The sequence below is a fragment of the Sphaerodactylus townsendi genome, linkage group LG07 (genome assembly GCF_021028975.2).
Source record: "Sphaerodactylus townsendi isolate TG3544 linkage group LG07, MPM_Stown_v2.3, whole genome shotgun sequence".
Lineage (NCBI taxonomy): Eukaryota > Metazoa > Chordata > Lepidosauria > Squamata > Sphaerodactylidae > Sphaerodactylus > Sphaerodactylus townsendi.
The window spans coordinates 123,336,249-123,360,864 of record NC_059431.1 but is presented as its reverse complement, the minus strand read 5'-3'; the positions used below and the strand labels follow the sequence as shown (position 1 = coordinate 123,360,864).

General features: G+C 59.1%; 2 protein-coding genes across 2 annotated transcripts in view; both read left to right on the top strand.

The window, feature by feature from the left end:
- The first annotated feature begins 347 nt into the window (after positions 1 to 347).
- CHD1L (chromodomain helicase DNA binding protein 1 like) lies at positions 348 to 16,779 on the top strand. Its single transcript, XM_048504467.1, has 9 exons — positions 348 to 362; positions 1,743 to 1,774; positions 4,694 to 4,775; positions 6,070 to 6,232; positions 7,534 to 7,689; positions 9,298 to 9,390; positions 12,051 to 12,147; positions 14,499 to 14,572; positions 15,543 to 16,779. Exons 1-9 carry the CDS (start codon positions 348 to 350, stop codon positions 15,683 to 15,685), a joined length of 855 nt encoding a protein of 284 aa, XP_048360424.1. The 3' UTR covers positions 15,686 to 16,779.
- A 253-nt stretch (positions 16,780 to 17,032) lies between these two features.
- Positions 17,033 to 24,616, top strand: part of TIMM29 (translocase of inner mitochondrial membrane 29) — a 31,799-nt gene continuing 24,215 nt past the window's right edge. Inside the window, exon 1 of the mRNA XM_048504466.1 lies at positions 17,033 to 17,064. Coding sequence (XP_048360423.1) covers positions 17,033 to 17,064 — 32 coding nt within the window. The remainder of the gene's footprint in view (positions 17,065 to 24,616) is intronic.

Here is a 24,616-nt window from a genome sequence, read left to right as displayed (position 1 = left end):
GGGGGGGGGGGGTGGGGGGGGGGGGGGGTGGGGGGGGGGGGGGGTGGGGGGGGGGGGGGGTGGGGGGGGGGGGGGGTGGGGGGGGGGGGGGGTGGGGGGGGGGGGGGGTGGGGGGGGGGGGGGGTGGGGGGGGGGGGGGGTGGGGGGGGGGGGGGGTGGGGGGGGGGGGGGGTGGGGGGGGGGGGGGGTGGGGGGGGGGGGGGGTGGGGGGGGGGGGGGGTGGGGGGGGGGGGGGGTGGGGGGGGGGGGGGGTGGGGGGGGGGGGGGGTGGGGGGGGGGGGGGGTGAGCATAACAATTTCAGTATAGTGTCATAAGCATAATGGTTTCAGATAGGTGCACAAGTGTAATGGTTCCAGATAATGTACAGTTCTTCTTGGTTCTCTGGAGTTCCTTAAATAGACCTAGCCATATAGGCTTATTTTCCTCACTTGCTACTTAGGTTCATAACTTCCACACAGAGTTAAAACTGTTTTAACTCTGATGAGTGCAGTTTAACATATATTGTGCGCCCAGACCTATTTGCCTCCGAATGGTATCAACTTCTTAAATCAAAAATCTACTCTCTAGGTTTAATACTTGAAGATCTCTGTATGCTGTCACCCAGAGAGATTCTGCAAACCTTAAAAAGCAGACTTCTAGAACAGGAATACCATATCTTGTTGGGCCAAGCAAATAAATCATGCTCACCCCTTTCTGTCGGAATAGTACCAGAACAGGGGCACATAGCCAAATATCTTGAACTATTAACTGAACCCCAACAGAGATGGATTATTACAAGGGCCAGATGTAATACTTTCCCATCGGCCATTACAAAGGGTCGCTACCTATCTATCCCTCTCCAGGATCGGGTCTGTCCACACTGTAAAAACCAAGTGGAGACTCTTGCTCACATTATACTTGACTGTCCGAGATATGTGGGTATTAGGAATTTCTCTCCTGGGCGGGTCTTAGACAAATCTGAAAAAGACTCTGACAACTCTGCTGTGGAGCTTTTGTTAAACAACACAGAGGCCGTGCTCTTGGAAAAAGTAGCAAAATTTCTTCTACAAGTGACAGAATTTTCTAAGTAACGTCCAATGCTAGATACAGTTTATCTGTCTATGTTTTGAATGTACTTTTGATTTGTACCTCAGAAATCTCTGTAATGCTCTGGAGCCTATTTTAATATGCCTAATAAAGGTTGTTGTATATAAAATTCCACACAGAACATAGATTTCTCTTACGCATAACGTGGCTTATACAGAATCCCATGACAGTAAAGGGCAGTATCGCATGGGGTCACTGTGTCAAATTCCAATTTTGCCCTCCTCTTTTTGGTTATTTTGCTTGTCCAGCGAGAACCATCTTTTGACACTTCCCTGTTGCAACCCTTGAGTATGCATTGTCTTTATTACAGTCTTGGATTAGTATAATGGAAATATTCAAAAATCTTATCAACTCTTAGTTATCAATCAGTAAAACCAAAAGTCTTCTACTAAAAGCAGATGAGAAAAAGTCAAATTCCAAAAACACCCATATTGTATCAGCTGTCAACCAGCCTCTACTTATCTTAATAAATAACAGTTCATAAAATCATCCCTTCACAGGTATATATTGAAATTAGTTGAACAATTAAACATTATTGTCATTCATCATACCGTACTACATTGAGGAAAATACATCTCAGGGTTAAGTAAGCTGCATTTTCCTATTTTACGACCCTTTAGTAGTAACGTTGTCCTTTCCGTTTCTTGATCTGCAGCTGTGCCTCAGAGATGCTGCATTCCTGAAAAGGTGAGTGTGTTCGAACACTGGTCGAGACAACTGACCATCTTCTCTCCTCCATTCCTCCTCTGTGGGAGTTTCAGGCTCTGAATATCCTGACCAAGACAGCAATAGACCTCTTTTTCCATTTGGGCTAATGTAGAGTGAGATTTTCACAACTAATGGGTTGCACTTGCTATACCTGGAGCTTTGGGGTGGGATGGCTCGGCTTATCACCAAAGCCAGGTTTGGTGCCCTAGGAACTGGCTGTATCCTTGTGCACCTCTCACTTGGCATTGATCATTTCATTTTATGGCAAACTGATTTTGCTGTGTAGAGAGCAGCCGTGCTGGTCTGCTAGATTCACTTCCAGTCGCTCCTTACAGACCAACAGGATTTCTGAGAGTCAAAGTTCCATATTCAAATATGAGTAGCAATGGCGATCCTTGTATCTAAGCAGAAGGTGGGAGGGGTGTTCCTTCTTAGATTTCTAACCTGCCCTCCCCTATTGCAACAGACAGCTAATGTCAATATGATCAGTTTCAATAAAATCAACCTAACAGAAAAACCTGGTGCATTAGAATAGTAAATCCCACAAAGGAGAAACAACTACTGTATATACTCGTGTATAAGTCGACCCGCATATAAGTCGAGGCACCTAATTTTACCACAAAAAACTGGGGAAACTTATTGACTCGCGTATAAGTCGAGGGTGGGACATGCAGCATCAATTGAGGCATCAGTAGGTTAAATGTTTTTGAATATTTATTTCAAAGAAAAACAGTAAACTGGCTCTGTAAGTGGAAAAGAGCGTCAACAAGAACAATATGGTATCAACAATAACTTTAAAAGTACAAAAACCTTAGCTCAACCAGCAACCAAGCTAAAACACAAGAGTTAAAATCCTTCAGAACTGGATTCCTCATCATCATCTGTATGTCCAAATGTAACCCAACTTAGATTTTAAGAGGGATATTATCAGAAATGAAAAATCTACTATTAGCTTCCATTGTAAACAATGGGGGATGGGGCATCCCCTTTGGGGGTCACTAACTTTGGATCCCCTGACCCAAACTTCACCAAACCTGGCTGGTATCATAAAGAGACTCTCCTGATGAGACCAGCCAGGTTTGGTGAAGTTTGGTTCAGAGGGTCCAAAGTTATGGACCCTCAAAAGGGTAGCCCCATCTACTAATAGCTCCCATTGAAAACAATGGGGAATGGGGGCGCCTCCTTTGGGGGTCCATAACTTTGGACCACCTGAACCAAACTTTACCACACTTGGCTGGTATCATCAGGAGAGTCTTCTGAGGGTACCCTGAAATTTTGATGCTTCTAGCATAAAAACTGCGCCCCCTGCTGGCCGGCAAAGTAAAAACACAAAAATTTTTAATGACCTGCATATAAGTCGAGGGGAACTTTTTCAGCATTAAAAATGTGCTGAAAAATTCGACTCATACATGAGTATATACGGTAATTACACGACTCTCCCCATACATCTGTGTTAGTAAACCAATAAATAATAATGGAAATGGAGAAAGTGGGGAAGGCCAGCCAAGATGGATAAAACCACTCATCGGTAGGCCTGGCAGGACAGCTTCGTCTTACAAGCCGTGCGGAACTGCTGTGAATCCCACAGAGCCCTTGTCTCAATAGACAGAACGTTCCAACGGACTGGCACCAGAGGTTAGAAGGCCCTGGTTCTGGTTGAGGACAACCAAACACTTTTTGGTCCAGGGATCGCCAGTAAGTTGTTATTTGCAGAGCATAATGCCCTTTGGGGGACATAGAGAGAGAGGCAGTCTCACAGATACCAAGGTCCCAGGCCATTTAGAGCTTTGAACGTTGATACTGCATGGAAGTTGCGAAGAAAGAACTCGGGAAGTAAAGGTGTACTGCAAAATGTAATCAGATTAGAGCAGAGGGGACAGAAAGTTCACGTCTGTGGTGAGGTAAGACTCCTATGTTCTTATTCAACCCTGGGGGGCGGGGAGAGGAGGTCATTGTTCTGAATCTGTGAATTAACTCAAGTTCAGCATCCTTGCATTGTAATCTCTCTTTGAAGCTTCAACACAGAATGCCACTCCTTAGGTTATCTAAACGGTCAAGCTCCCCTTCCTAATCGCAACTCAAACCTACCTCTGATTTGGAGGGAAGGAGTCCCAGAAACAATGTCGTGCTTGGGATGTAATGCCTCTGAGCTGCGTGCTAAAGTGGAAGTCGTGAATTGACTCCAGCAGGGCTTGGTAGGGTGAGGACGCTAGTTTCATGACAAGGTGCATCTACATTTGCTTGTTTCTCTTAGAATCCTTTGCTTCAGAATGCAACAGGATGGGCATTTTTTTTGTTAGTTATAGAAGTTCAAGAAATGAAATGGAGGATTCATTCTTTTTACCAGCAATTGTGCTTCTATCCAACAGTAGCAAGAAAAACAACCAATAAAATAAAATATATGAGCAGTTTTTCTTAGCTTCCCTGTGGAAAATGCAAGGCTAATTGCATGGAGAAACGCACATAACCGAAGAGAATGGACAGGATGAAAAACGTGGTGGGTTGTGCTTTGTGATCAATAGAGAGCAGAGCTTTGGAGGCTGGGGGAGAATTGCCACGGGGGAGGAGGAGCCTTCCCCACAGACCACTGCATAGCCAGGTGAGGAAAAGGGGGAACATCTCGAGAGCAGATGTGTCTGATCTTGTTGGAAGCCAGCGTGGTGTAGTGGTTGAGAGTGGTAGACTCTAATCTGGTGAACCGGGTTCAATTCCCCACTCCTCCACGTGAAACCTGCTGGGTAACCTTGGGTCTGTCACAGTTCTCTCAGAATTCCCTCAGCCTCACCTACCTCACAAGGTGTCTGTGGGGAGGGGAAGGAAAGGCCACTTTGAGACTCCTTTCAGTAGAGAACGGTGGAATGTAAATGTCTCTGTTCTGAAATGTATGTTTGTGTTCAGCTTTAACTGGGCGTGCCTCGTGGTGGATGAAGCCCACCGGCTGAAAAATCAGGAATCGTTGCTTCATCGAGTGCTTTCCAAGGTAAAAGCTGGTGTGGTAGCAGAAGGAGAGGTAAATGGGCAAATGCCAGGTTCAGATGTTGTCTGGCTGTCAGTTTACCAGTCAGGCAGCAGCAAATCGGCTTATTCCTCCTCTCATTTGCATTTTGGGAGTTATTATCTTGCCTTACAAACTGTTGTAAGGACAACTGCAAGGGGTTGTAAGTGGCGCAGTTCTGAGTGTTCAAAATGAGACGCTGTTCTTTGGTTGACCACCTGGCTGGATCCAGTGTAGATGAAGGTCACATGACAGATCCCTCTGCATGTTCGTTTAAACTTTATAGTGGTGCTCGAGAACCAACTTGGTGTCGTGGTGAAGAGTGGTGGGCTCTTGTCTGTAGAAACGGGTTTGGTTCCTGGAGCAGCAGTGGCGTAGGAGGTTAAGAGCTCGTGTATCTAATCTGGAGGAACCGGGTTTGATTCCCAGCTCTGCCGCCTGAGCCGTGGAGGCTTATCTGGGGAATTCAGATTAGCCTGTGCACTCCCACACACGCCAGCTGGGTGACCTTGGGCTAGTCACAGCTTCTCGAGCTCTCTCAGCCCCACCTACCTCACAGGCTGTTTGTTGTGAGGGGGGAAGGGCAAGGAGATTGTCAGCCCCTTTGAGTCTCCTGCAGGAGAGAAAGTGGGGGTATAAATCCAAACTCTTCTTCTTCTGGCAGCTCCTCCATGTGAAAGGTGGACGCAGGCTTGATCCCCCACTCCTCCACATGAATGGTGGACTCTAATCTGCAGGTTTGATTTCCCCGCTCCTCCCTGTGAGGCCTGCTGGGTAACCTTGGGACAGTTCTCTCAGAACTCTCTCAGCCCCACCTACCTCGCAAGGTGGCTGTTGCAGGGAGAGGAAGGGAAAGAGTTTGTAAGCCGCTTTGAGACTCCTTTTGGTAGAGAAAAGTGGGATATAAAAACCAACTCTTCTTCTGCTGCTGCTTTAGAGTCAAAATGGGCTGAAAGCATATTCACGAAAGGAGAGAAAATACACAAAGTTATCAAAATATACTATGACTGGAATTTAGTTGCCATGTTTTCCCCCCATCCCAAGCCCCCCTCCCCCCTCAGGTATCTGTGCTACATTCCCCAAGAAAGCCCTTGCTTTGGCAGGTTTTCTGAGCAAAGAAAGGCAATTCATACTTCTGGAACATACTCTGAGTTGTCCTTTTTTGCAAAATTTGATGGTCCAGCCTCCCCTCGTCTGTTTTCTTTGGTACTAACCTCTCGTTGTGGATGAACTGTCCTCCGGCACTGTCTTGAGTACACACCTTCTGGGTTTCTTTCAGTTTTCAGTGAACTTCACGCTTCTGCTGACTGGGACTCCGATTCAGAACAGCCTTCAAGAGTTATACGCCCTGCTGACTTTTATTGAACCTGACGTATTCCCTGAAACGCAAGTGGAAGAATTTGTTGGCCGTTACCATGGAATCGAAAAGCATAGCAAAGCAGGCAAGTTTCACGTCTCATCCGTGGGGACACTCCTGTAGCTCAAACACAATCCCCCCCACACACACACACATCCCATGTGACTTCTCCCCTCTTCCTGTCCCAGGACTTCGCTGCTGCCTCTGCTGGGTTCATCAGTGGAGGTCAAAGAGGTGGCTGGCAGGTTGCAGGCTTTCAGGCGAGGGAAAGGCCTGGCATTCAGAGGGGGTGGGGGTTCCCTGGCAGGTCTCTGGGAGAACAAGGAAGTGGACTGGGGCATCCGCTGTAGCATGAAGGGAACACAGCAAACCCATTAAACTTTTATAAAACTGTCTTATGCTGAATCAGGCCTGTGGTCCTTCAAGGTCGGACTTGTCTGCTCAAATTGGCATCACCTCTCCAGAGAGTCATATCATAAGAACATAGGAAGAGCCCCGCTAAATCAGACCAGCATCCTGTCTCACACAGAGGCCAACCAGTTCCTCTGGAGAACCAACCACAGAGCACGGAGGCCAAGGCCTTCATAAGGACGTAAGAAGAGCCCTGACGGATCAAACTAGGGATCCACCTAGTCCAGCATCGCCTCTCACACAGTTCCTGGCTGCAGGTCCTACGACAGCATACAAAGACCGAGGCCTTCATAAGAACAGAAGAAGAGCCCTGATGGCTCAAACTAGGGATCCATCTAGTTCAGCATCCCATCTCACACAGTGGCCAGCCAGTTCCTCCGGAGGTCCTACAGCAGCACGTAAAAGCCTTCCCCTGCAGTTGCTGTCTGGTAATGGAATTCAGAGGTTTACTGCCTTTTTACCTGCCAGGGTCGGTGGCTGGGGGCCCCCAGTAGCTACTGGCCATTCAGAAGTAGTAAACTACTGAACCCCAGTGCTCAGAAGCAACATCAGGACTGGCCTTGACTTTTGGGCCCTGTTTTCTGGCCCTACAAGACAACTGGTTGACAGCTGCGTGAAACAGGCTGTTGAACTCAATTGACCACAGGCCTTCTCCCAGAGGGCTTTTCTGGTGTCCTCTTTCCACTCCCTTGCAGCCAGGGTGTCTTCTTGAATGCAGAGAGGCTTTCAAAAGGTACAACGGTGGCGGCACCGCTCTCTGTGGCTTGCTTTGTGAAGGCCTCTGGGCTTTCAAACATGTCAGTCCACGAAATGCCACTCAGACCCTTTACTTGGGCCTTGAAACCCCCACCAGTGTCCCCATGTGTAGCTCTGCCTTCAGCCCAGTACAGCATCAGATGCTCTGGAGAACTGAGAGAGCAGATGCGGCCTTTGGAGTCCACAGGCTTGACAGCGTTTCTCCCTCTTCTCATGCAGCCGACGAGCTCCACGCTGTTCTTCAGCCATTCCTGCTCCGCAGGGCGAAATCGGAAGTTGCAGCCGAACTCCCTAAGAAGATGGAGGTGGTGCTCCACCACGGCATGTCGGCTGTGCAGAGGAAGCTGTATAAGGCGATTCTGATGAAGGACCCGGGTAAATAGAGCCAGGGGAGGTTTCGGAACCAGTCATTCAAAAACAAACACGTGGATGTAAGAAGGGTGGAAAGTGGAGTTGAAACAAAAAATTTTCTTTCCGGCTCAAACCGTCTTCCCTTCTATGTTCATTAGGTTGAATCCTGTTGCATTGGGGGCTATGAAATTGTAGCTGTTAGGTGCTTTCAGTGACAAATCCTGTGGTTTTCAGCACCAATCAACCATCTCCCCGCCCCCCAAATCCGCCAGGGTGGGTGGCCCCCTTTCCTTCTCCTCTCCCCCTTTCTCCCCTTCCCCCCAGCGTGGATGGGCGATGACCGAACGATGGCCCCCATTCCCTTTCCATCTCCTCTTCCCTGCCCTTCCCCCAAGGGCAGGTGGGCCACGACCAGTGGCTGGGCCTCTTTCCCAAACCCCCTCCTAGTGGGGGAAGGACAAAAACCACCATGTATCCTAGAAGGTGAGAGAGTTACCATAAAACCACGCCACAGGAATTGGACTAGCCTTGCGCGTTTCTCTAATTTTGCATCCTGTGAAGTGCCGACATGTTTTGCCGAACCTTGATACTGACCGTATCGTAGAGCTATCCAGACACGATTGTCAGCCAGAGGTCTTGTGGAGGGTGATGCTGTTTATCTCAAGGGAGCGAGTGCTGTCTGTCCTCTTTGAACTGAGTTTGAACCTCAGTTTGTGAAGTGACGTCTTGAAGATGGTGGAGAAATCACCACGGTCTTTTTTTCCGCCTGCTGATTAAGGCTACATCCCTGTGTAGACCTGATAGGGATTAAATTCCACTTAAGATGAAATTGAACTCTTAATTCAGCAAAACAAACATAATATTATACGTATCACTGAAACCTGGTGGGATGATTGGAACATAAGAGTTGAAGGGTATAACCTATTTCGGAGAAACAGATCAAATAGGAAAGGAGGAGGAGGAGCATTACACGTAAAAGATCATTACAGCTGTGAGCAGGTCCATGACTTAAATCCTCCAAGCCAGGCTGAGAGCATCTGGGTAAAAATTAAGGGGGAGAGAAACAACACTGATCCCACTGTGGGGGTCTATTATAGACCCCCATGCCAATCTGAAAATATGGATGAGGCATTCTTGGAACAGATGACCAAACTTGCACAAGAAAGTAGTAGTAATGGGAGATTTCAATTATCCAGATATTTGCTGGGAGTCAAACTCTTCCATGACAATCAGGTCCAACAAATTTCTCACTTGCCTTGCAGACAATTTCATGGTCCAGAAGGTGGAAGAAGCAACAAGGGAAACGGCTATTTTAGATCTGCTCCTAATCAATAATGAGGACCTGATTAGTGGAGTGGAAGTGGCAGGATCCTTAGGTGGGAGTGATCATGTTCTCCTGGAGTTTGTTATACAGTGGAAAGGGGATGCTAAGCATAGTCATATCATAAGAACTTAGGAAGAGCCCCGCTGAATCAGACCAGCATCCTGTCTCACACAGAGGCCAACCAGAAGCCCACGGAGAGCTTCAGGAAAAGAGTCAGCAGGTCCCGTGACACCCTCATGCTGGGAATCCCTGCTCAGGTGATTTAGTGCAGAGTTTATCAGCGTGGGTCTCTTTTCCTTGCATTCCAGGTGCATTTGAAAATGACACGGGAAAGAAAATGAAGCTGCAGAATATTTTGATTCAGCTTCGGAAGTGTGTCGCCCACCCCTACCTGTTTGATGGTAAGAAAGCCACTGATGCAAGCAAATGTGAAGGGTCCTGTGCCTGTTGAAACTGGAAGAGGAAAGAGATATTGGTTCCAGTCACTAGCAGTGGTGTATCTACCTAGGGATAAGGGGTACCCCTTGTCCCCAGGTGCCTCTCTTCTGGTCACATGGGGGGCGCAAAATCGGCCTCCCATGTGAACAGGAAGTCCTGCTGCCTCGTTGTTTTTGTGTGCCTCGCCCCCGCCCATGTGTCATTAATATGGGTGGGGTCAGGGCACTTGAAGACCAAGAGGCAGCAGGAAGTCCTGCTGCCTCATTGACTCTGAGAACCCCTGACCCTGCCCATGTTAATGACACATGGATGGGGGCAAGGGCATGCAAAAACCATGAGGCAGCAGGACTTCCTGCTTCCTCCAAGCGCCCTCAACCCCACCCTCAACCCCGCCCATGTTGCCATGGACATGTGCAAGGTCTAGGGTGCCCAGGGCTCCCCCCTCCCTTCCCCCCCTGCCGGCTGGACTCCCAGCTGTGGAACTTCCTGCTCCCCAAGCCCCACCCCCGGCCTCAGTGCTTATAAAAGGTCTCCTAGGCCGGGGACTTCAGTCTCTTCTGGCCTGCCCGAAGGGGAGGTCAGAAGGGACTGCAGGCTGCCGGCTGGGAGCCAGCCGGCAGGGGGAGTCGGGCACTCTAGACCTTGCCCATGTCCATGGTGACATGGGCGGGGTCGAGGGCACCCGGCAGCAAGGGGGTGGAGCCTGGCAGTGTGGGGGGGGGGGTAGATTGTCTCCGGGCGCCATTTACCCCTGGTACGCCTCTGGTCTCCAGGCGCCATTTACCCCTGGTACGCCTCTGGTCACTAAGAAGGAAAAATGCAAAGCTGCCCCTCAAGAGAAGTGCTGACTGAGCCCAGGAGGGAAGTGTGTTCATCCATTCCTTGCTGGGCTGAAAGATCAGCATCTCAGGCAGAGAGAGGATGTCCTAAGACCCCTGGACTGGAAGACTGGAAAGCATCCACTGTACCACTGAGCCGTGGACCCTCCTTAAAGGTGCCACGTTTAGAACACTTCGATTTTAGAGACAACCTCCTTAAATGTTGCCCTGATTTGGGTGACCCAGGTTAGCATGGTCTCGTTGGATCTTAGAAGCTAAGAAGGACTGGCCCAGGTTAGTACTTGGATGGGAGACCACTAAGGAAACCCAAGGCCGATATGTAGAGGCAGGCAATGGAAAACCACCTCTCTAGCCTTTTTTTTACACATGATAGCCTTTATTGGCATTCCAAAATACAATAAATACAATAATACAATAAATACAATAAAACAATAAAACAATTGTCCATAAAAGACAGATAGTTACAGCAGCCATTCAGAGTCTCATCAATAGTTTAGTCCAAATGGACTCGTCAAAAGTGCCATTCCTATACACCTCTCCACAGACCTGACTAAAAACCCACCAACAGAGCCCAGGCATCACAACAGCATACAGTATCAACACTCCACTATAAAACACAGAGTTTGTTAGAGTGGCACCTAACCCTAACACAGAACAAGGGATAGGGGGCGAGGAAATGGGCAAACAATTGATTTGACTCCCATAGGTTGCCACAGCCTTCAGTTGTCACTCACTCCATCTAGCAATCAATAACAAAACTACGACATCCCTCAATGAATCACCCACATTTGACTTTGGGTGACCGTGACCGTGAACCCAAAGGTTGCTGGCAGAGGTAGGCACTGTGTGCCAATAGCAAATAGTTAATGTAAGCAGCATTGTTGTTGTTATGATGATAGCAATCTAGTGCTTAGTATCCATCTAGCGTTGCGTCTATAATCTTTAAAAGATATTTTGCTACGCTTTCGCAGAAGTAAGGATCAAGATTATCTAAGATTAACGGAATCCTAAGAGCATCAGTTAAATGATTGTATAGAAGTGAAGCAATGATGGGTTGGGTCATTCTGATCTTGGCAAATCTTGCACAATGAAACAGAGTGTGCTCCAGTGTCTCTACTTGGCCTGAGTTGCATGGGCATAGCCTCTTTTGTTTATCTATGCGTTGGTATCTGCCTTTAAGGAGCATAGAGGGCATTAAATTGAAACGGGCCAAGGATATGGCTCTTCTGTGCCTTGGATTGGTAAGCCAGAAAAGGTAGTTGGCTGTATGTCCTTGTTCAAAAGGGATAAGCAAATTTAGAGGAGAGCATGTTTTCCTCGCTTCAGCTATCATGTTGCAGTACTCATGTTCCAGCAGCCTGATTTTCAGGCAATTATAGGCCTCCGGTACAGTGGAAGAGTAAAGTGACTCTAGTGGGAGGCCGATAGAGCTAATTTTTTCTTCCACCAACGTCGTCCATCTGGGAACTACCGAGTCGGAGAGCATCGAGTGGATTAAGCTAGAATGATCTTGTGAAAAATGGATGTGCAGCCAATATTTGATGGTCCTCAGCCAAGCCATTGTGACATGGGATATTTGCCCAAGTTCTAAGCATAGGGCTGCGTATGGAGCACAGTTGGGTAGTCCCATGATTTTATAAAAAAAACAGGATTGAGATCTATTTAAGATTTTGTTCGCCGCTTCAATCCAGATAGGTGCTCCATACCTCTCTAGCCTTGAAGACCCCATGTCTTGGGTTCGGCTATCAGGAATTCTTTCTAACCCAAACATCTTTCCGTTCCAGGAGTAGAACCAGAACCCTTTGCCATTGGAGACCATCTCATTGACGTCAGTGGAAAACTGAGCTTACTGGACAAGCTTCTGTCGTTCCTCCACACAGGGTATGTTGGGTTAAGAACATAAGAACAAGCCAGCTGGATCAGACCAGAGTCCATCTAGTCCAGCTCTCTGCTACTCGCAGTGGCCCACCAGGTGCCTTTGGGAGCTCACATGCAGGATGTGAAAGCAATGGCCTTCTACTGTTGCTGCTCCTGAGCACCTGGTCTGCTAAGGCATTTGCAATCTCAGATCAAAGAGGATCAAGATTGGTTGCTCTAAGTGGGCGCTGAAGAGAGTCTGAGCGCATTACCAGACAAGTCCTTTTTATTTTCAGTCACAATTAAGGACTGGCTGGTGTGAGGCCAGGGCTTGGGTTTCAGTTCAGAAGCAACAGTTATATTAAAAATCAGCTACACTGAGGAATTAGGGGAATATCACAAAATTATGCCACCTGCGCCTGGATTGCTCAGTGCTTTTTAAATGTATTTTAAAACTGAAAGTGAAATCCAGTAAGAAGCACGGGCCAGAAACCATTCAGAACTTAAGCATTCTTCCATCATACAGGATTTATTTTAACTGGATGTAGAGGTGTAACATTTCTGGGAATTTTGAAACGCTGTGGGGAAATATTTCTTTCTTCTGTTTTGTAGATGTGTCATTCATTTAACTCATCCCTCCCCCCTCCAAAAAGAGAGCTCTTTTCAGTGTTCCCCAAAGTTCCCCCCCAAAAATGATAATGTTCTCAGACCTCTTCATGCTATATATTGTAAATGAATGACAATGTTTTCTCAGGAGAAAGTATTTCATAGGAGTTTCCTTTTCAGTGCTCCCCAAAATGGGCCAGTCTCAGTTTTTCCATTCCTCTGGGTTTTTTCATGCTATATATTTTGAATGTGAAAAACCTTGCCTTTCAAAGCCTTTCCCTTATTCAGAGAAGAAGAAGAAGAAGAGTTTGGATTTATATCCCCCCTTTCTCTCCTGCAGGAGACTCAAAGGGGCTGACAATCTCCTTGCCCTTTCCCCCTCACAACAAACACCCAGTGAGGTGGGTGGTGCTGAGAGAGCTCCGAAAAGCTGTGACTAGCCCAAGGTCACCCAGCTGGCATGTGTGGGAGTGCACAGGCTAATCTGAATTCCCCAGATAAGCCTCCACAGCTCAGGCAGCAGAGCTGGGAATCAAACCCGGTTCCTCCAGATTAGATACACGAGCTCTTAACCTCCTACGCCACTGCTGCTCATCGAGTTTGGTTTCAGTGGTCCACCAAAAGTTCCAGTTTTTCCAGTGGGAATGGGGGGGGGGGGGTGGAGGCTTTTTGGGGAAATGGTGTAAAAATACCCAGGTTTTTGTTTGCTTGTTTTTTCTGAATTTTTCCCTGTGTCTTTTGCTGGATCTTCACATTTCTGGCTGGAGGGGCCAGCGCTTCTGGTCTTTCTTGCTGGTGCCAAGCCCTGAACTGCCGAGTGGAGCATCACTTCCTCTGGAAGCCCAGATAGAATTGGGAGCAGCAAGCGCTCAAGCAGTAAACAGTGCTTTTCAGTATACCCTGCAGGACATTCACAAAAGGCCTGGCCCACCACAGTGTATCCCTTCTAATAAAGTGGATGGCAGAACATTGAGACCAGCCGCATTAAAAGCTGTTTGGGAATTGATAATGAAGGGAGCTGTGAAAAAGTCAGAAGATGGGAAAAATCAAGTCCTGGGAATACAAACTGGCTCGTTCCAGGAGTCCTGGAGACAGAAATGGGGGTGGGGTGGGGTGTCACTTGCTTCTGCTTCTATAGGAAATGTTTGTATTTCGTTTCTAGGGGGAACATAACTAATGCCCGCTGTGGCCATGACTTTCGGCTGGTGAACTTCTGCCATTGCTTCTGCCATTGTTCACTGAACTACTCTGTCATGAGACAGGACTTCGGATAGACTCCCACACTCACAACCTACTCCGTAGTTTCTTTTAAGAGTCAGTCTGGTGTAGTGGTTAAGAGTGGTTAATTCTAATCTGGAGAGCTGGTTGATTCCCCACTCCTCCGCATGCGTGGCAGACCTTACTCTGAAGAACTCTGGGTTTGATTCCCCACTCCTCCACATGAAGCCTGCTGGGTGACCATGGGCCAGTCCCAGTTCTTTCCAAATTCTCCCAGCCTCAGCTGCCTCACCAGGTGCCTGTTATGGGGAGAGGAAGGGAAAGGAGTTTGTAAGCTGTTTTGAGGCTTCTTATGGCTGAGAAAAGTGGGGTATAAATCCAAACTCTTCTTCTACTTAGCAAAAAATGCCACGGAGTTCAGTGGCCCTTGCTCCCACGGAAGATGGAGGCCGAACGGGAAAGGGCAGTATAGAAATCTAGTAACATAAATACATAATCTGCCTTGGACGTGCCACGCAAACTCTGGGTCTTCCCCTCCTCCCTTGTTTCAGGGGCCATCGGGTGTTACTGTTTTCCCAGATGACTCGAATGCTGGATATCCTGCAGGACTACCTGGATTATAGAGGTAAACACTTCTCTTCCTAGGCTTGTCAGGTAGCATTCCTTTCGGGGGCTGCAGCAGGGAGGGAAGTCCTTCCGTTGATCTTTCGCACCAACCATTGGGAAGCTCGTTGGTTGTTTTCCTGAATGATTTGCTGTGTTGTGTTGAATCCAAAAATGCAGGTTTACCAGACTAAGGGAAAGGTAAGGGACAGGATTTTATCAGCAGAGTAGAGCGGAGCTACCCATAGTAGACTAGTAGTTCAACTGCTTACACTCAGCAGCCCACCTTCTTAGAACAAGACACGTCACACAAGATGTTCTTTCCACAGGAAGGCTTTACTTGTTAGTTGCAGCATAACAAACACTGCAAAGTTCTTAAGCTACACAGAACTAAGCAGTAAGACCTAAGTCAGTAAGATAGAACAGAATAGAACTAAAATACATACAGAGTTCTATTCACAGGTTTATAATGTTCAAGCTAGCACTTTGCCCAGCAACAGTCTTTCCATAGGAACAGAGTCACAGTCTCTTGCACCAGTCATGTTAAAGGTCGACTATCACAAGTTGCTCCAGACTTTCTGGCTCCGGCTCTGTTGCTGTTCCAGCTGTCTGCTGCCTGGGAGGTGAACCCTCTTTTTTCCACATGCCATGACAGATTCCCAGTTCAGAAATTCCTGGAAATTTGGGAATGGACTTTGAGGCGGATGGGCTTTGGGGAGGGGAGAGACCCTATAGAGTGGGGAGGGCAGAGAGCCACGGAGCCAGTTTCTCCAGCGGAAGTGATCTGTCATCTGGAGATCAGGTAGAATTTGAGAAGATCTCCAGCTCCCACCTGTAGTTATACATTCACATAACCCACCTTACAGGGTTGGTGTGAAGCTAAAACGGTGGAGGAGAGAACAACTTAAGCCACTGCCTCCCCACTGGGGAGAAAGGCAGGTTATAAATTAAGCAAATAATACAAAAATTATTTATCTTTTGTAATTGCAAAGGATACAGTTATGAGCGCCTGGATGGGTCTGTCCGCGGCGAAGAGAGACATCTCGCCATTAAGAACTTTGGGACTCAACCCATCTTCGTCTTCCTTCTGAGCACCCGGGCAGGTGAGCCGGAGCTTTGGGGACAGAGTGCTTGAGTGGAGGTGCCTCCTGCTGCTTCAGGACTTGGGTTGTGAGAAGGTGCTCGAGCGAGGTTTGGGGTATCATGTTCAAGCAAACAGAACCGGGGATCATATTTGCCTGTGGTTGGCTGTTGACACTTATTTTGCTGAGTGATAGGAAACTACCTTTCACTAAGAGCGGACAGTAGGATCCTACGGGGCTTAGTGTTACCCCAATTAGAGGGAACAGGATACCCAATTCTTGTTTAGAGAATTGAAGAAACTGACAAGGACAAAGGATCTTAAGAAGAAGTTGTTGTTGTTGTTAATTAAACTTAATAGACCCGCTCAACCCCCAAAGGGCTCTGAGCGGTGTACAAGGCCATATGGGCAATAAAACAACAGTAATTAAATGATGTGTCAATCTAGAGTGCAATGTGACTAGCAAGTAACAGAAACGCAAAGCACTCTCTGGCCAATAAACTTTTGAAAAATAATCCTAATAGTATTGTTTCTTATCAATCTTTATATTATTTTTTAAATGGCTGTAAGCTCTTACCAACTATTACAAATAATATCACCACAATATCAACATGCCTTATATACACCTTAATACATCTATACAAGCGGATAACTGCACAACCAACTCACAAATCACTGGTGTGGTCCGAGGTTCACTTTTCTTTTCTTTTGAAATGGAGCCAACACTCAAGCCCTTCGGGGATGAGGCGGCCTATAAATCCAACCAATAAATAAATCAATAAATCTCCCTTCAAACCGGGAGACCTCTTGGTAGCAACTTGTAATCCTCTTTAGAAGTCCTTTAACGCGTGTCCATTCAGCAAACTTGAAATAATAAGATGCAAAACCAGTAGCTAAAGCTTGAGTCCAGATTCCCAACGCCTATTGTAGCTGAAATGCTGTTAGTAGGCACTATATTTTTATTATTTAATAGAGTCCCATATATGTTGGACCAGTACAAATATTAGGAAACTACTGAAGAAGTTATGATGAAAATGCTTATAACAATGCACAGAGAGTTCTGATATTTCAGAGGACTCCCTCTGATATTGTGGTGATATTATTTATAATAGTTGGTAAGACCTTGCAGCCATTTAAAAAATAATATAAAGATTGATAAGAAACAATACTATTAGGATTATTTTTCAAAGGTTTATTGGCCAGAGAGTGCTTTGCGTTTCTGTTACTTGCTAATAAAACAACAGTAAACATAAATAATAGCATTAAAACCCTTAAAATTCTATAGCAGCATAAAAACAAGACTAATTAAATTACATTAAATATATATATGTCATCCGATCCCAAGGCTGGGTGGGGGCCAACACTGCCGAAGATGGAACTACAGTACCGGCAGCATTGGAGATGGCAGAAATGGGGCCTGGGGCATCAAGAGGGTTAGTAATTTTATTAGAGAGAAACAGGTTTCGATAACACCCTGGGAGGAAAGACTAAACTTTGGCTTTGCAGATGTCCCTTTTATAGAAAAGTGTCACGTGCTAAGTCATTAAATTCCTATACATCACAGAATCCTTGGCACCTTGGAATAACATACAAAGTCACCGGACAGACAGACACATATCACTACGTGGAATTTTTGACAGGTTAATGATTCCTTGTTCATAAGCACTTGTACTTTTCCACTTCATTAAGACAACGTTTCACGCTTTACATTATTTCAGGGTTCTGGTGTTTGCAAGCTTGCATTTAATGACAGAACGAAGAAGCTAAGAAAAAATATTGATAGGCTTAACACAAAATGCAACCTTCATCTTCTCCTAAACGCCTCTAAACTATCCTCCTCCGATGCCCTCAGGGCTTGCCTAATCAACATTAAGCTTAGATATCTACGCTGCTTGACTCCTTGTTCAGCTTAAATTAAGAATCAAAAGTTTTCTTATTTCTAAAAGTGAGTAGCTACAAGTGACTAGTAAAAGTAAATAAAATGGAAATATTAGTAAATGCAATTTGATATAAGTAATTAATAAATGCAATTATTCTCAGTGATGACATTAGAAAATCAAACTGAAATGGTAGCTCTACACCGTTCTTAAGGTTCAGGGCTACGTTCTCTGTGCAAACCCAGCAGCATCCCTCCGCGCCAGGGGCGTAGGGCCAATGGGGACATCCAGGGACACTTGACCCAGGTGCGACCCCAAGGAGTCACGTGGGGAGCGCGCACTTCCTGCCTGGCCAGCTGCTGCCTGTGTGCCTTCATTGCCTCGGCATGCCTGGGCTTGCCTGGGCAGACGTGCCGCCAAAGCAGGCCTCCTGGTGGACGTGCTCAGGCTGCCTGGAGGGGCGGGGAGGAAGGGGGGGGAGCGGGCGGATAGTTTCTGCAGGCGCCGACGAGGACTCAACAGTGAGAAGAGAAGGGAAAGGCTGCAGTAAACTGAGCCATTTCCTGAAAACAACTACAGGTAAGCAGAGCAGGCTGGCCGGCCAAGTGCCTGGTGGACGGCCTTCTTTGGTTCGGATCCGAGGGGGGGGGATCCACCATTTTGGAGGAGGTGGTCAGCCTTCTTGGCCTGGGATCCGTTCGGGGGGGGGGGTCTGGGTGGGGGGGGGGGGGGGTGGGGGGGGGGGGGGGGGTGGGGGGGGGGGGGGTGGGGGGGGGGGGGGGGTTGGGGGGGGGGGGGGGTTGGGGGGGGGGGGGGTGGGGGGGGGGGGGGGGGTGGTGGGGGGGGGGGGGGTTTGGGGGGGAGGGGGGGTTGGGGGGGGGGGGAAGGGCGGGTGGGGGGGTGGGTGGGGGGGGGGGTGGGGGTGGGTGGGGGTGGGGGGGGGGTGGGTGTGGGGGGGGGGGGGGGGTGGGTGGGGGGGGTGGGGGGGGGGGTGGGGGTGGGGTGTGGGGGGGGTGTGGGGCTGGGGGTGGGGTGGGGGGGGGGGGGGGGGGGGGGGGGGGGGGGGGGGGGGGGGGGGGGGGGGGGGGGGGGGGGGGTGGGGGGGGGGGGGGGGGGGGGGGGGGGGGGGTGGGGGGGGGGGGGGGTGGGGGGGGGGGGGGGTGGGGGGGGGGGGGGGTGGGGGGGGGGGGGGGTGGGGGGGGGGGGGGGTGGGGGGGGGGGGGGGTGGGGGGGGGGGGGGGTGGGGGGGGGGGGGGGTGGGGGGGGGGGGGGGTGGGGGGGGGGGGGGGTGGGGGGGGGGGGGGGTGGGGGGGGGGGGGGGTGGGGGGGGGGGGGGGTGGGGGGGGGGGGGGGTGGGGGGGGGGGGGGGTGGGGGGGGGGGGGGGTGGGGGGGGGGGGGGGTGGGGGGGGGGGGGGGTGGGGGGGGGGGGGGGTGGGGGGGGGGGGGGGTGGGGGGGGGGGGGGGTGGGGGGGGGGGGGGGTGGGGGGGGGGGGGGGTGGGGGGGGGGGGGGGTGGGGGGGGGGGGGGGTGGGGGGGGGGGGGGGTGGGGGGGGGGGGGGGTGGGGGGGGGGGGGGGTGGGGGGGGGGGGGGGTGGGGGGGGGGGGGGGTGGGGGGGGGGGGGGGTGGGGGGGGGGGGGGGTGGGGGGGGGGGGGGGTGGGGGGGGGGGGGGGTGGGGGGGGGGGGGGGTGGGGGGGGGGGGGGGTGGGGGGGGGGGGGGGTGGGGGGGGGGGGGGGTGGGGGGGGGGGGGGGTGGGGGGGGGGGGGGGTGGGGGGGGGGGGGGGTGGGGGGGGGGGGGGGTGGGGGGGGGGGGGGGTGGGGGGGGGGGGGGGTGGGGGGGGGGGGGGGTGGGGGGGGGGGGGGGTGGGGGGGGGGGGGGGTGGGGGGGGGGGGGGGTGGGGGGGGGGGGGGGTGGGGGGGGGGGGGGGTGGGGGGGGGGGGGGGTGGGGGGGGGGGGGGGTGGGGGGGGGGGGGGGTGGGGGGGGGGGGGGGTGGGGGGGGGGGGGGGTGGGGGGGGGGGGGGGTGGGGGGGGGGGGGGGTGGGGGGGGGGGGGGGTGGGGGGGGGGGGGGGTGGGGGGGGGGGGGGGTGGGGGGGGGGGGGGGTGGGGGGGGGGGGGGGTGGGGGGGGGGGGGGGTGGGGGGGGGGGGGGGTGGGGGGGGGGGGGGGTGGGGGGGGGGGGGGGTGGGGGGGGGGGGGGGTGGGGGGGGGGGGGGGTGGGGGGGGGGGGGGGTGGGGGGGGGGGGGGGTGGGGGGGGGGGGGGGTGGGGGGGGGGGGGGGTGGGGGGGGGGGGGGGTGGGGGGGGGGGGGGGTGGGGGGGGGGGGGGGTGGGGGGGGGGGGGGGTGGGGGGGGGGGGGGGTGGGGGGGGGGGGGGGTGGGGGGGGGGGGGGGTGGGGGGGGGGGGGGGTGGGGGGGGGGGGGGGTGGGGGGGGGGGGGGGTGGGGGGGGGGGGGGGTGGGGGGGGGGGGGGGTGGGGGGGGGGGGGGGTGGGGGGGGGGGGGGGTGGGGGGGGGGGGGGGTGGGGGGGGGGGGGGGTGGGGGGGGGGGGGGGTGGGGGGGGGGGGGGGTGGGGGGGGGGGGGGGTGGGGGGGGGGGGGGGTGGGGGGGGGGGGGGGTGGGGGGGGGGGGGGGTGGGGGGGGGGGGGGGTGGGGGGGGGGGGGGGTGGGGGGGGGGGGGGGTGGGGGGGGGGGGGGGTGGGGGGGGGGGGGGGTGGGGGGGGGGGGGGGTGGGGGGGGGGGGGGGTGGGGGGGGGGGGGGGTGGGGGGGGGGGGGGGTGGGGGGGGGGGGGGGTGGGGGGGGGGGGGGGTGGGGGGGGGGGGGGGTGGGGGGGGGGGGGGGTGGGGGGGGGGGGGGGTGGGGGGGGGGGGGGGTGGGGGGGGGGGGGGGTGGGGGGGGGGGGGGGTGGGGGGGGGGGGGGGTGGGGGGGGGGGGGGGTGGGGGGGGGGGGGGGTGGGGGGGGGGGGGGGTGGGGGGGGGGGGGGGTGGGGGGGGGGGGGGGTGGGGGGGGGGGGGGGTGGGGGGGGGGGGGGGTGGGGGGGGGGGGGGGTGGGGGGGGGGGGGGGTGGGGGGGGGGGGGGGTGGGGGGGGGGGGGGGTGGGGGGGGGGGGGGGTGGGGGGGGGGGGGGGTGGGGGGGGGGGGGGGTGGGGGGGGGGGGGGGTGGGGGGGGGGGGGGGTGGGGGGGGGGGGGGGTGGGGGGGGGGGGGGGTGGGGGGGGGGGGGGGTGGGGGGGGGGGGGGGTGGGGGGGGGGGGGGGTGGGGGGGGGGGGGGGTGGGGGGGGGGGGGGGTGGGGGGGGGGGGGGGTGGGGGGGGGGGGGGGTGGGGGGGGGGGGGGGTGGGGGGGGGGGGGGGTGGGGGGGGGGGGGGGTGGGGGGGGGGGGGGGTGGGGGGGGGGGGGGGTGGGGGGGGGGGGGGGTGGGGGGGGGGGGGGGTGGGGGGGGGGGGGGGTGGGGGGGGGGGGGGGTGGGGGGGGGGGGGGGTGGGGGGGGGGGGGGGTGGGGGGGGGGGGGGGTGGGGGGGGGGGGGGGTGGGGGGGGGGGGGGGTGGGGGGGGGGGGGGGTGGGGGGGGGGGGGGGTGGGGGGGGGGGGGGGTGGGGGGGGGGGGGGGTGGGGGGGGGGGGGGGTGGGGGGGGGGGGGGGTGGGGGGGGGGGGGGGTGGGGGGGGGGGGGGGTGGGGGGGGGGGGGGGTGGGGGGGGGGGGGGGTGGGGGGGGGGGGGGGTGGGGGGGGGGGGGGGTGGGGGGGGGGGGGGGTGGGGGGGGGGGGGGGTGGGGGGGGGGGGGGGTGGGGGGGGGGGGGGGTGGGGGGGGGGGGGGGTGGGGGGGGGGGGGGGTGGGGGGGGGGGGGGGTGGGGGGGGGGGGGGGTGGGGGGGGGGGGGGGTGGGGGGGGGGGGGGGTGGGGGGGGGGGGGGGTGGGGGGGGGGGGGGGTGGGGGGGGGGGGGGGTGGGGGGGGGGGGGGGTGGGGGGGGGGGGGGGTGGGGGGGGGGGGGGGTGGGGGGGGGGGGGGGTGGGGGGGGGGGGGGGTGGGGGGGGGGGGGGGTGGGGGGGGGGGGGGGTGGGGGGGGGGGGGGGTGGGGGGGGGGGGGGGTGGGGGGGGGGGGGGGTGGGGGGGGGGGGGGGTGGGGGGGGGGGGGGGTGGGGGGGGGGGGGGGTGGGGGGGGGGGGGGGTGGGGGGGGGGGGGGGTGGGGGGGGGGGGGGGTGGGGGGGGGGGGGGGTGGGGGGGGGGGGGGGTGGGGGGGGGGGGGGGTGGGGGGGGGGGGGGGTGGGGGGGGGGGGGGGTGGGGGGGGGGGGGGGTGGGGGGGGGGGGGGGTGGGGGGGGGGGGGGGTGGGGGGGGGGGGGGGTGGGGGGGGGGGGGGGTGGGGGGGGGGGGGGGTGGGGGGGGGGGGGGGTGGGGGGGGGGGGGGGTGGGGGGGGGGGGGGGTGGGGGGGGGGGGGGGTGGGGGGGGGGGGGGGTGGGGGGGGGGGGGGGTGGGGGGGGGGGGGGGTGGGGGGGGGGGGGGGTGGGGGGGGGGGGGGGTGGGGGGGGGGGGGGGTGGGGGGGGGGGGGGGTGGGGGGGGGGGGGGGTGGGGGGGGGGGGGGGTGGGGGGGGGGGGGGGTGGGGGGGGGGGGGGGTGGGGGGGGGGGGGGGTGGGGGGGGGGGGGGGTGGGGGGGGGGGGGGGTGGGGGGGGGGGGGGGTGGGGGGGGGGGGGGGTGGGGGGGGGGGGGGGTGGGGGGGGGGGGGGGTGGGGGGGGGGGGGGGTGGGGGGGGGGGGGGGTGGGGGGGGGGGGGGGTGGGGGGGGGGGGGGGTGGGGGGGGGGGGGGGTGGGGGGGGGGGGGGGTGGGGGGGGGGGGGGGTGGGGGGGGGGGGGGGTGGGGGGGGGGGGGGGTGGGGGGGGGGGGGGGTGGGGGGGGGGGGGGGTGGGGGGGGGGGGGGGTGGGGGGGGGGGGGGGTGGGGGGGGGGGGGGGTGGGGGGGGGGGGGGGTGGGGGGGGGGGGGGGTGGGGGGGGGGGGGGGTGGGGGGGGGGGGGGGTGGGGGGGGGGGGGGGTGGGGGGGGGGGGGGGTGGGGGGGGGGGGGGGTGGGGGGGGGGGGGGGTGGGGGGGGGGGGGGGTGGGGGGGGGGGGGGGTGGGGGGGGGGGGGGGTGGGGGGGGGGGGGGGTGGGGGGGGGGGGGGGTGGGGGGGGGGGGGGGTGGGGGGGGGGGGGGGTGGGGGGGGGGGGGGGTGGGGGGGGGGGGGGGTGGGGGGGGGGGGGGGTGGGGGGGGGGGGGGGTGGGGGGGGGGGGGGGTGGGGGGGGGGGGGGGTGGGGGGGGGGGGGGGTGGGGGGGGGGGGGGGTGGGGGGGGGGGGGGGTGGGGGGGGGGGGGGGTGGGGGGGGGGGGGGGTGGGGGGGGGGGGGGGTGGGGGGGGGGGGGGGTGGGGGGGGGGGGGGGTGGGGGGGGGGGGGGGTGGGGGGGGGGGGGGGTGGGGGGGGGGGGGGGTGGGGGGGGGGGGGGGTGGGGGGGGGGGGGGGTGGGGGGGGGGGGGGGTGGGGGGGGGGGGGGGTGGGGGGGGGGGGGGGTGGGGGGGGGGGGGGGTGGGGGGGGGGGGGGGTGGGGGGGGGGGGGGGTGGGGGGGGGGGGGGGTGGGGGGGGGGGGGGGTGGGGGGGGGGGGGGGTGGGGGGGGGGGGGGGTGGGGGGGGGGGGGGGTGGGGGGGGGGGGGGGTGGGGGGGGGGGGGGGTGGGGGGGGGGGGGGGTGGGGGGGGGGGGGGGTGGGGGGGGGGGGGGGTGGGGGGGGGGGGGGGTGGGGGGGGGGGGGGGTGGGGGGGGGGGGGGGTGGGGGGGGGGGGGGGTGGGGGGGGGGGGGGGTGGGGGGGGGGGGGGGTGGGGGGGGGGGGGGGTGGGGGGGGGGGGGGGTGGGGGGGGGGGGGGGTGGGGGGGGGGGGGGGTGGGGGGGGGGGGGGGTGGGGGGGGGGGGGGGTGGGGGGGGGGGGGGGTGGGGGGGGGGGGGGGTGGGGGGGGGGGGGGGTGGGGGGGGGGGGGGGTGGGGGGGGGGGGGGGTGGGGGGGGGGGGGGGTGGGGGGGGGGGGGGGTGGGGGGGGGGGGGGGTGGGGGGGGGGGGGGGTGGGGGGGGGGGGGGGTGGGGGGGGGGGGGGGTGGGGGGGGGGGGGGGTGGGGGGGGGGGGGGGTGGGGGGGGGGGGGGGTGGGGGGGGGGGGGGGTGGGGGGGGGGGGGGGTGGGGGGGGGGGGGGGTGGGGGGGGGGGGGGGTGGGGGGGGGGGGGGGTGGGGGGGGGGGGGGGTGGGGGGGGGGGGGGGTGGGGGGGGGGGGGGGTGGGGGGGGGGGGGGGTGGGGGGGGGGGGGGGTGGGGGGGGGGGGGGGTGGGGGGGGGGGGGGGTGGGGGGGGGGGGGGGTGGGGGGGGGGGGGGGTGGGGGGGGGGGGGGGTGGGGGGGGGGGGGGGTGGGGGGGGGGGGGGGTGGGGGGGGGGGGGGGTGGGGGGGGGGGGGGGTGGGGGGGGGGGGGGGTGGGGGGGGGGGGGGGTGGGGGGGGGGGGGGGTGGGGGGGGGGGGGGGTGGGGGGGGGGGGGGGTGGGGGGGGGGGGGGGTGGGGGGGGGGGGGGGTGGGGGGGGGGGGGGGTGGGGGGGGGGGGGGGTGGGGGGGGGGGGGGGTGGGGGGGGGGGGGGGTGGGGGGGGGGGGGGGTGGGGGGGGGGGGGGGTGGGGGGGGGGGGGGGTGGGGGGGGGGGGGGGTGGGGGGGGGGGGGGGTGGGGGGGGGGGGGGGTGGGGGGGGGGGGGGGTGGGGGGGGGGGGGGGTGGGGGGGGGGGGGGGTGGGGGGGGGGGGGGGTGGGGGGGGGGGGGGGTGGGGGGGGGGGGGGGTGGGGGGGGGGGGGGGTGGGGGGGGGGGGGGGTGGGGGGGGGGGGGGGTGGGGGGGGGGGGGGGTGGGGGGGGGGGGGGGTGGGGGGGGGGGGGGGTGGGGGGGGGGGGGGGTGGGGGGGGGGGGGGGTGGGGGGGGGGGGGGGTGGGGGGGGGGGGGGGTGGGGGGGGGGGGGGGTGGGGGGGGGGGGGGGTGGGGGGGGGGGGGGGTGGGGGGGGGGGGGGGTGGGGGGGGGGGGGGGTGGGGGGGGGGGGGGGTGGGGGGGGGG